Source organism: Macrotis lagotis, chromosome X (assembly GCF_037893015.1).
Source record: "Macrotis lagotis isolate mMagLag1 chromosome X, bilby.v1.9.chrom.fasta, whole genome shotgun sequence".
Classification (NCBI taxonomy): Eukaryota; Metazoa; Chordata; class Mammalia; order Peramelemorphia; family Peramelidae; genus Macrotis; species Macrotis lagotis.
The window spans coordinates 144,089,560-144,101,447 of record NC_133666.1 but is presented as its reverse complement, the minus strand read 5'-3'; the positions used below and the strand labels follow the sequence as shown (position 1 = coordinate 144,101,447).

The 11,888-nt window shown below is 37.7% G+C and overlaps 1 protein-coding gene across 4 annotated transcripts in view; it reads right to left on the bottom strand.

Moving 5' to 3' along the window:
- The window catches only part of USP22 (ubiquitin specific peptidase 22), a 243,091-nt gene that overhangs the window by 52,857 nt on the left and 178,346 nt on the right, over positions 1–11,888 (bottom strand). For all 4 annotated transcript variants that reach the window (XM_074208534.1, XM_074208531.1, XM_074208532.1 and 1 more), the window contains one exon: positions 1–170. In XM_074208534.1, coding sequence (XP_074064635.1) covers positions 1–170 — 170 coding nt within the window. The remainder of the gene's footprint in view (positions 171–11,888) is intronic.

The following is an 11,888-nucleotide window of genomic DNA, read 5'->3' as shown; positions in this document are numbered from 1 at the left end:
CTCCTGAAAAAGCGTAGACATTTCACAAACCAGACACGAGCTGGGACTTTGCATTTCACATTTGTGCCTGTCAGAAAGGAAGAAATCTCGCAGTAGTGGAGTGTGGGTAAGTGCTTGGACTATACAGTTCATAAAACACGTGTTCCCAAGATTGATTAGCCCTCGTAGACCTACAAAGAACAAAAGCACAAAGAAAATATTAGCAGAATTAACACATAATAAATTTTAGTCTTTTGTGTTTCAAATCCAGAGTCTTTATATTACATTAGGTAACAACAATGTTTTTTGAATAGTTAATACTTCACATGTGCAGAATGCATTCTTCCTTTTCATACTCCTTTAAGAGTCAGAGTGGAAATCTTTTTCTCCTGAGGACTGAGCCCATTTAGGCAAATATCATGGCTCAGGTGCTAAAAAAAAAAAAATCTTGTTTCATTTGGGCAAAGGAAGATTCAGCACAATGCAGTATAGATTACAGTGGAAAATCTGTGGCTCTAGGGACAGAGGACCTGGGTTCAAACCTGCCTTGGTAAGAACAAGATTTCTTGTTTATTCCCTGGGTGTCATTCTGCTTATCTGAAAAATGAGAGGGATCAAATTAAATGGTTTATGAGACCTCTTCAGTTGAATATTTATGATTCTATGACTCAAATAGATGTGAATGCCAAATGTAACCCACATTTGACTAATATATAAAAAGCAACCAAATGTTTTAATATCAAAGAGACTTTCAAGTGTCTGTCCTTCCAAAATAGATGACTTAAGATACTGCTTTATACATATCAAATCTGATTACAACAGAGAATATAAATTTAATAGTTTTATTCCTTGCTCTTAATTTTAAAAGAGGGCCAAACACATTTTGTGTTTTCTTTCTCAAAATGTTAAATCATATATATTTTAACTTCATTGCTGCCCCTAATTTTTATGGGTCAATGGGTGTTTAAAAAGAAAAAAAAAGACTTCAACCTAGTATAATTAATATTATGTCACCAAATCCTCATTTAAGTGAGACAGATGGTATCCTAACTGTTTCCCCATTCTAACATTAAAATAAGCATCCATACTCTGCCCTCCCCCAAGATATTATGCTTTGACTTAGATACTGGAAGAGATGACAAGGATAGGATATCAACCAAGAGACAAAGGAAATATTAGTTCTTACATTTTTTTCAAGGGACTAGTTCCCTGAAAAAATATTATTGGAGGGTGGGGGGCAGTAGATGGGAAGGAAATGTCTAAGAAAGAAAGTAATTCAAAACAGGCCCACTTTACCATAAAAGGTTTTATCATTAGGTGGAAATATGAGTATAAATCATTGTCTGCTTGATCTGAAATGTCTTCCCCAATCCCAAACTATCATATCTTAATTGTACTAAAAATTTTTCCCAGAAGGCTCCTTTTATAATAAGAATTCATTTATCATATTTGTCATATAGCCGAAAATTTGATACAGATATGTCATATGGCAGAAAACGTCAGAGGCCCAAACAGTATAGCGATATGAATGCTGAATTTGAATTCGGAGGATCCTGGTTTAAATCTTGTCTGTGATAATTACTACCTACCTGTGATTTTAGGCAGGTCATTAGATTTTAGTTTGTGCATTAGCAAAATGAAAGATCCCTTCCAAAGCCAAAATCTATGATACTACAAATAAGTCAAATAAACTTTCATAGAGGAAGAGAGACATTAAGTTTAGAGCATGTATGACCAGGTTTGAGGTGAACAGGCCCACATTATATGCCACTTAGAAGGTTTTAGATAACCAGAACAATGTCATTGGATGCCCAAGTGGGAGGAGGAAGCAAATTGGTAATTTTATCTGGTAATTTAACCTAGGGTCTGCTGTGTGTTGAGATGTCTTATGATAATGGACAACGAGTTGCTTGGTTTTAAATGGTGAAGTAACACAAAACAACTTACTCATTTTACAACTGGGGAAACTAAGGCCCAAAGAACTGATCTGACTTCTAAAAAAATCAAATGGCTCTGGTGTCATGGTGATAATTCAAACCCCAACCTTCTGAGACCAAATCAATGTCCTTACTACTATACCACACAGCCTGATGACAGGTCCTATGATCAATAATCTTCCCATTACACAACAAAAGTATCCATATATATTCATAAAGAAGAAAAAATTAATCAAATTTCACTTACTCAAATGAAAACAAATTGTAGCAAAAGGTAGAAAATGGCCTTTTATCCAAATGAAGTTACTGCCAAAACCTACAATAATTTAACAGCAGTTCTTAAAATAGAAGATCCCACCTGACATCTTACTCTATTAACTGGTTGAAAGTGGAGGATTCATAAAATCTACATCATCATGGCATAAGGCGTGACAGTCTCTTTCATGCTAGATTAATAATTTAGGTTAAAAAAGAACTTGATTAGTAACAACTCTATGAGGAAGATACTATAAATATGATTGGTTACAGAGGCTAAGTTAAGAACTGTTTAAGGGATGAGATCTGTATCAGTGGAAGGAGTATTAACAACAATGAAAACACAGATCCTTTGAAGATCTGAAGAAAAACCTATCAACAATCACTCTTGTTGAATATAAGCCTGGAGACTAAGTGTGCCCTTAGTCCTATTTAGTTGGTTTTTGGAGGGAGGAGGAGGAAGAATGGAGGTAGAGAGAAGAGGGATAAATTTTTGTTTGTGGACTAGACTTTTGATTTCTTTAGAACATGGAATATCTGGTGAAGAAATTCTAGTTATGAGGTGGCTAGGTGGCACAGTAGACAGAGCTTCAGCCCTAGATTCAGGAGGGCCTGAATTCAAATCCGACCTCAGACACCAAGCTTTGTGACACTGGGTAAGTCACTTCACCCCATTTGCCTTGTAAGAACAAAAAGAGAAATTCTAGTCATGTGGAGTTATAGCCTATGCATCTTAGAAGGCACTGAAAGGTTATATGATTTGCTTGGGGTAAGAACTCTTAATTTTGAGTCTATACATCATATTGTATCTCTGAAAATACAACATAACTTTAAACATACACATACTCTCTACAAAAGATTGTAATTCCCTCATTAAAAATATCCTACCAAGTGATGTTGAATTACAAGTAGAAATTTTATTTTGGCTTAGCAATATTTCTTGAAGCAGAAGCAAAACCAGATTCTCTTGTGGTGTTGCGAAGTGCCCTGGGACACAGCTGTAGAAACAAACCAAAAAATGGTAGCCACAATCATCATCTCCCATTAAATCTAAGCTGGGTTTCTCCTGGCACCAGAAATACTGCTTATTTTTATGGAATTGAAAAACTGAAGTTTCAGTATGTTTCACCTGACATGGTCTTGCTCTTCCTTATAGGCAGGAAAAGTTTTTGTGCTAAAGAATTCTCTCATCACTTCTCTTGCTTTTCATACTTTGGTTCTAGTCTCTTTGAATCTGCCTCCAGTCTGTGGGCTGCTTTTTTTCAGAGCTTCAGCTTGCTCCTCAATTAAAATGATCTGACCAAAAAAAAAGACTCAAGTCTGTATAGTTCTAGTTTAAGAGCTGCAGGATTCTGCTAAAGTTTATATAGTTATCCTTTCTACACACTCTAAACTGGTCAGTTTAATTGATCATATATAGAAGGTTAAAAAGTGCAAGAAATTACTGACAGGCTTCCAGAATGGAAAAGAAGAACAGGGAAAGAGATAGGTATAGGCAAAAACAGAACATGCAGACTGAGACTGAAAGACAAGGATTCAAGGCTGCTCTAAATGTGGCTCATCCTTACTTTTCCCTAGCTTCCAAAATCTCAGTCAAGAGACTATATCGCTATATGAGAGAGAGAGAGAGAGAGAGAGCGAGAGAGCGCAAAACAAATATAAAAGAATTGGTGCTCAAAAGAAATGGTTTGGGCTGTCTTCATCTGTATCCAGATAAAGAGCTATGGAGTTTGAACAAAGTTCAAGGATTATTTCCTTTAATTTAGGAAAAAAGACAGGTATCTTATTGTTTGATCTTGCTATCTCTCTTATACTTTTTGTTTCTTCCTTAAGGATATGATTTCTCTCTCATCACACTCAATTTGGAGCACTGTACAACATAAATGAACTGAAGTGCAATGAAGTGAGGAGATCCAGGAGGAGACCACTGTACATAGTAACACCAATAATGAAGTGATAATCAACTGTGAAAGACTTAAACTCTGATCAATACAATTATCCAGGGACAATCCTGAAGGACTCATGATGAAAAATGCCCATCTACTTCCAGAGAGAGAGAGAGAGAGAGAGAAGTGATGAACACACTGAGTGAAAAGTTAAATAAAATGAATTCACTTTTTAAAATTTTTCTTATGGGGGGGGTGAGGTGATGCAACATGGCTAATAAGGAAATATTTTCCATGATTTTACACTGGTATCACATGGCTTGCCTTCTCAAGGGTGGTGGAAGGGTTGGAGGGAAAAAAGAGAATTTGGATCTCAGGATGTAAAAAATGCTCGAATAATGAATTTTTAAGACAGTCCTTCAGAGTATCCTTCAACAATATTCTGATGTGAAGATTTTAGGTATAAGTTTTCTAACTTTTATGCCAGAAGGCTTAATTTTCATATCATTTCTATAAAAAAATATTTTAAAAGTTTCAAGGCATATTTTTATTATGCTAGTCCTGAAGGAAAACAGAATAGAATCCCCCATCATTTTCCATATTTGATCATTTATATTTTTAAAAAAAATTAATATTTATTTATTCTGATTTTGTACAAATAATATTTTTATACATTAATAAAATATTCTTAAGAGTACACAAAATACCCCCTCCTCTCCCCAAAAAATATAGACTTGCTTGAGTGATAAAGTAAAGGGGAGAGAAAAAAATTAAAATTAAAATATTTCTCTACTACCATGTACTATATTTTCTCTCTCTTTTCACTCTGACTCTGCTGTAGGGTCGCTGAGTGGCACAGCAGACAGATCCCTGGTCCTGGGGCCAAGAAGCCCTGAGTCCCCATAACACCCCTTAGGCCCAGCATCCACCTGGCCCTATGGACCCAGGCAGGCCATCTGATCCCAGCCCCTTACAAGAAGTAAAAAAGAAAATGTATTATATCTGACCACTCTCCCCCCATGGTCCCTCCTCTCCTCCTTTATTCACATCCCCACCCCTTCCCCCTGCTCCCCCCTCCTTCTTACTCCAGATGTCTATACCCCATTGAGTATATCTGCTGTTTCCTCTCCTAGCCACCTCTGATGAGAGCAAAGGTTCCCTCATTCCCCCTTGCCTCCCCCCCTTCCATATCATTGCAATAGCTCATTGTAATAAAAAAAATCTTATGTGAAATATCTTGGTCTATTCCCCCTCTCCTTTTTCTTTCTCCCATTCCATTTCCCTTTTTTTCTATTGACTCCATTTTTACACCATATTTTATCTTCAAATTCAGCTTTCTCCTGTGCTTCAACTATAAAAGCTTCTTCTACCTGCTTTGTTAATTGAGAAGGTTCATATGAGTATTATCAGTGTCATTTGTCTATACAGGAATGCATGCAATTCATCATCAGTAAGTCCCTCATATTTTCCCCTTCTCCTCCAATCTCTATGCTTCATCCGAGTCCTGTATCTGAAGATCAAACCTTCTGTTCAGCTCTGGTCATTCCAACAGGAACATCTGAAATTCCCCTGGTTCATTGAAAGTCCATCTTTTTCCCTGGAAGAGGACATTCAGTTTTGCTGGATAGTTGATTCTTGGCTGCATTCTAAGCCCTTTTGCCTTCCGGTACATTATATTCCAAGCCCTACAAGCTTTTTTTTTGTTACTTCATAAAACATCTTTAGTTGACATTCTGCAAATGGCACTTTCTAATAACGTCTTTAGGAGTCAGTTTGTATGTCTTTTTTTATTTTGGTGATATTTGTTATTTCTGGAAGCTCGTCCAAGGAAACCTGATGACCATCCACCTTGAGGGTTCATTTGGTTTTCTCCTTCTTCAACATAAACGATTAAAACTGAAGTGTAGCCGTCTGAGATGCCAAACTTCTTCAAGGTCTCTGAAATGCTATTGTTCGGGGAGAGGTTGAAGAAGCGCCACGCTGAGCAGTGCCGTGTGCAGCCGCCCCTCCACCGCTGCCCGCTTCAAGGACCCCCGCATTGCACCTCCCCTGGGGACCCCTAACAAGCTTTTAATGTAGCTGCTGTTAAGTCCTGTGTGATCCTGACTGCAGCTCCATGATATTTGAATTGCATCCTTCCGGCTGCTTGTAATATTTTCTCCTTGACTTGGGAGTTCTGGAACTTGGCTATAATATTCCTGGGGGTTGGTTTTTGGGGATCTCTTTCTCGGGGGATCTGTGGATTCTCTCTATTTCTATTTTCCCTCTGCTTCTAAGATTATCAGGGCAATTTTCCTGTTGTAATTCTTTGAAAATTATCTCAAGGCTCTTTTCCTGATCATAACTTTCAGGTATTCCAATAATTTTTTTTTAAGTTTTTGCAAGGAAATGGGGTTAAGTGGCTTGCCCAAGGCCACACAGCTAGGTAATATTAAGTGTGTGAGGCTGAATTTGAACTCAGGTACTTCTGACTCCAAGGCCAGTGCTCTATCCGCTGCGCAACCCAGCTGCCCCTATTCCAATAATTTTTAAATGATCTTTCCTAAATCTGTTTTCCATATCAGTTGTTTTTTTCAATGAGATGTTTTACATTTTCTTTCTAATTTTTTCATTCTTTTGGTTTTGAAGTACTGAGACCTGATTTCTCATAAATTCATCAATCTACCTGAGTTCTACTCTTTGTCTGAAGGATCTGTTTTCCTCAGAGAGTTTTCTTATCTCTTTTCCCATCTAGCCAATTCTGTTTTTTTAATTTATTTTTATTGAAGATATTATTTGAGTTTTACAATTTTCCCCCCAATCTTGCTTCCGTCCCCCCCCCCCATGGAAAGCACTCAGTCAGTCTTTACTTTGTTTCCATGTTGTACCTTTATCCAAATTGGGTGTGATGAGAGAGAAATTATATCCTTAAAGAGAAATCTAAGAGGTAACAAGATCAGACAATAAGATATCTGTTATTTTCTAAATTAAAGGGAATAGTCTTTGCACTTTGTTCAAACTCCACGGCTCCTTATCTGGATACAAATGGCACTCTCCTTTGCAGGCAGCCTAAAATTGTTCCCGATTGTTGCACTGATGGAATGAGCAAGTCCTTCAAGGTTAAATATCACTCCCATGTTGCAATTCTGCTTTTTAAAGCATTCTCCTCAGGAACGCTTTGAACTGTTTTATCCATTTGCCCTAAGCTGGTTTTTAGCATTTTTTTGGATTTCTTTGACTTAAGCTGCTGACTTCATTTTCATGTTTTTCCTGCATCTCTCTCATTTCTTTTCCAAGTTTTTCTTCTAACTCCCTCATTTGATTTTCAAAGTCTTTTTTGAGCTCTGTCATAGCCTGAACCCAATTTCTGGTTTTCTTGGAGTCTTTAGATGCAGGAGTTTGTGCTTCTTCATCTTCAGACCGAGTGTTTTGATCCTTTTTGGGGTCATAGGCAAAATATTTCTCAATGGTGTTCCTCTTTTTTCTCTGCTTGCTCATTTTCCCAGGCTAAGCCTGTTTTGGGGGTGCTTCCTGAGCTTTTGGGACACTCCCACAAGGATCTCAGTGTGTGAGACTCTGTCTTCCCTCCTGGTCTGTGAATGACCATATGTGCCCCCCTTTGCCATGGGGCTGAGGTGGGGGGGCCCTGCTGTTCTATGGGGGATCTCAATGTGGTCAGAACCCCAACATCCTGTTCCAGGGCTGATCATTTATATTTTAATGAAGCCAATATAAGATAATGATAAAGGAATCCATTTCATTAGGTACATATATCTATTACAGGGCTATTTATATAATCCTGAAAATAAAACAAGGAATTTACACATGGAATAGCTGAAGAAAGCTGTTTTTACACATTTGCAAACCAATCTGTAGGCTATGGCATTGTAAAAAAAGTCCTATAAGAGGGCAGATAAATCATAGCAGGATGGCAATTGTTTCCCCAAACACAAAAAGATGAAAAAACTACTAAAAATAACTTCAAAATTCATATGCTCTGACAAATCAATACTTTCTTGTCTAAGCTGACTCTAAAGGTAATCTTAACATGCTCAAAGCCTAGGTCTCATAGACAGATAATAACACCTACTGTTCTCATAGGAAAAATAAAAAGAAATGAAAATGCAGCTATTGACTATCATCCTTCTCCCCACAACAGAAGGAAGGAGCCAGGAAGGTTTTTTTCTCTTTCACTGTAACTCTGCCACAATTTATCCACATTCTGACAAAAATACTCTTTACCTCAGAGATACACCTGTGTTGTGAGTTAATTCAGAAGCTATTTTTAGCAAGAAAGTTAGCTATTTACCATTCCTACTCCCCTCGCTCACCTCTCCCCTTTTAAGGAGAAATGTTACTATTTGGGCTAAAGGTAATAGAAGAGAGGAACCCACCAATTGGGTACTTCACTTTATTTTATTTGGCTTATTGTCAATACCAGCTTCTCATAATCAATATCCAACACTGTCTGGTATTAACAAACTGGTTTAATTCATCTGTCACCCGTGCTGCTCAGCACAGTCTGATAATTAAAGCAGAAACGGCAAATGAACACAATAGGTTCCTGGACAAACACCATGACTTTAGTCTTCACTGATATCACTTCCTACAGTCATTTCTATTACCATGGAAGGGAAACCCAAGACATCACCCTACTCAATGGCTCATGCCCACTGCCTTCTCCCCATGGCATACAGATTCATCTGCTGCCTCTATAATACCTCAAATTATGACTATGATCATCAGCACATAGCAGGACAGTGGCTCAGATTTAACCCAAAGGTTCTCAATTCTTTTTATCTCTTGATCAATCAACAAGTACTAAGATTTAAGTACTGTGCTAAAAGAAGCTTATACCCCATAGGAGGGGAAAACAAGCAAATACAGATATGAGCAGAATAAAAATAAGCCAATAAAAATAAGGTAGTCGAAGATGAGACCACAGGTATTTGTGGTTACTAGGAAAAGTTACTTGTAAAAGTTTTGTCTTAATGAACCCAAGGTGGGGATGAGGAGGAATGTATTCCAAATGGAGAATGGGATCTGTAACGGGGAAAACAAGAGGAAAGGCAAAGGGATGGAGTATATGACAGAATCGGAGTGATGGTGAAAGTAGATGATGGTAGGGATTTATACATTCATTAGAACTTGGGGGAGAACAGATCTCTGAACCTAGGTAGGTTTCCAGATGCAAGAAACTGAAAAACCATGATGAAGGGCCTTCAGTTGGGGTTTACACAGAAGAGGAATCAGAAATTGAGAGAGTGAGTGAAAAATCCAAGACTTTAGGCCAAAGAGTTTTGGCACTTTGGAATCATTCCAAAGGATGAGCTAGAATTCTGGGGTAGAGGGAAACTCATGATGGTTTCTTTAGGACTAAGACCAAGGATTGGAATGTTCAGAAGAACACAGACAGAAAAAGGGAAGAATCCAAGAAAACACTAAGGTTTCAAAGCTGGAAAACTAGGCTAAAGGGTAGTACTAATGCCAGAAACAGAAATAAAGAGGAAAAGATTAGGCATGTTAGCCTGAAATACTTTGGGGACAACCAGGTGGGTGTGCTAAAACAAAACAAACAGCAAAAGACTTTTCAACATGACTAACCAGAAGTTTAGTGGTGGAATTTTTAAAATGGAGAAATTGGAACAACTTTCAGATATGAGACACAAAGGGCCTTCATGTAGAATGGCTATGGGAAAAATTCTGATAACCACAAGTTTTCCTGAAATCAAGTGCTCATCCCCCCCCCCCCCCCTAAAAACCAATATCATTGGGGTGACACTGAACAGATTTGAATCACAAAATACTACAATCTCCTTGGAAATGAAGATGAGTATCACCAAGAATGTGATAGACAGAAACAGAATGCAACATGAACATACTGCAAACAAGAAATTTAAAAGAGCAGAAGTCTTATACTATCTGAAAAAAAATGTATGATCCAAAAAGATGAATCAGTCATGTAATAAAAACAAAGCACATTGGAAGACAAGGCTGACAAGGAGACGCAGAGCTCAAATCCTAGTTCTGACACTTACTCCTTCAATGATATTGAGGAGGTCTCTAGCTCCCCCTATGTAAAAAGAAAGGATCGGATTAGATGGGCATTAGGAGTAAACCTATGTGTTTTTGGCATCCATAAACAATGTGAAATAGACACAAAGAAGCCCTTCAGCATGTGGTGTGGACACTCAAAGATGGCAAACCTCAAGGAAGAGATAGACTCAAGACATAATAGGCAGCACAGGTGGGTTGTAGTCAAACTGATGATATAAGAGATCTACTAGAGCATCAGAAGAATAAAGGCTTCTAAAAGAGAATGGAGCTTAAAACGAATAGTAGGCTAACTCTGAAGTCAAGAAGAACTGGGTTCAAATCTTACCTCTCCAACATGACAGTTATATGAATATGGACAAATCACTTACATCTCTTATTGACTCAGGCAGTTTTCTAAGATTATAAATTACAGAGTAGCTCCTCATCTGCCCTGATAGAAGCCCAAAAATAGTAGGCCCTTACCAGTCTGCTATCTCCCTCTAAGTGAAATACTTTATTTCCATAAAGATGAAAATGCTTTTCTTTTTCTATATTTAAAGTCAGGTGGACTATTAATTTCTTCATACCTTTTTCCAATAGAAATATTTCCCTCAGCTACTCCCTGCTCTAAGAGAAGATTCTTTAAACGCAGTTACTAAATGAATGACTATGATTCTAAGGTTTTAATAATAGAAATTTATGTTAGATTCAGAGATTCCCAACTAATTCTTTTTTAAATTTATTTAAGGCAATAGGGTTTTTAGTGACTTGTCCAAGGTCACACAGCTAGGCAATTATTAAATGTTGGAGGTCACACTTGAACTCAGGTCCTCCTGACTCTAGGGTCAGTGCTCTACCCACTTGCTCTACCTAGTGGCCCCCTAATTTTTTTTTAAGTTTTTGCAAGGTAATGGGGTTAAGTGGCTTGCCCAAGGCCACACAACTAGGAAATTATTAAGTGTCTAAGGCCTAATTTGAACTCAGGTACTCCTGATGCCAGGGCGAGTACTTATCCACTGCACCACCTAGCTGGCCCTCCAACTAACTCTTGTGGAGTTGATGGCAGTCACAGAGAAGGAAAATAATAACCTTTTTATTTAATTAAATGGTATAACTTGAAATGGGGACAGCTAGAAGGCCTAGTGGATAGAGCACTGGGCTTGGAATTAGGAAGAATCTTTTTTTGCCCCAATTGTTATTTTATTTTCCCAATTATGTATTATGAAAGTTTCAACATTCACCCACATGCATATTTATAAGTTACATAATTTCCTATAATCCTCCCTTCCCACACTCCGCCCCTCAGTGGTGTAACATTGTACATGTACACTTGTATTTGGTATGCTTACATATTAGTCATTTTCTGTATGAGGAATTAGGACTAAGGGAAAAGAAAACTATGGGATAGGAAGGAAAAAATAGGAGAATTTTTTTTTTTTTAAAGTGAATATAGTGTTCATTCAGATTCTGTAGGTGTTCTTTTGGTTTGTTTGTTTTGTTTTATTTTTTACTTGTCACTCAGTCCAGGTCCCTTCATTTTGCAGATGCTCAGGTGAGATGTGCCTTGAGCCAAACAAGTAATTGTTTAAGTCTCCCAGGGTTGTCTGAGCTCTCTGAACTGCTGAGAGAAGTTGCATCAACCATCTAGGTTGATCAACTCACAATGTTATTAATGTGTACAATGTTCTCTTGGTTCTGCTCCCTTTGCTATCAGTTCCTGGAATTCTTTCCATGCTATCTCTAGAGTTACAACATTGATGGTTTCTTATAGAACATTATTACTCTATACCTTTAACCTGTGTGTTTTAACCTTGGA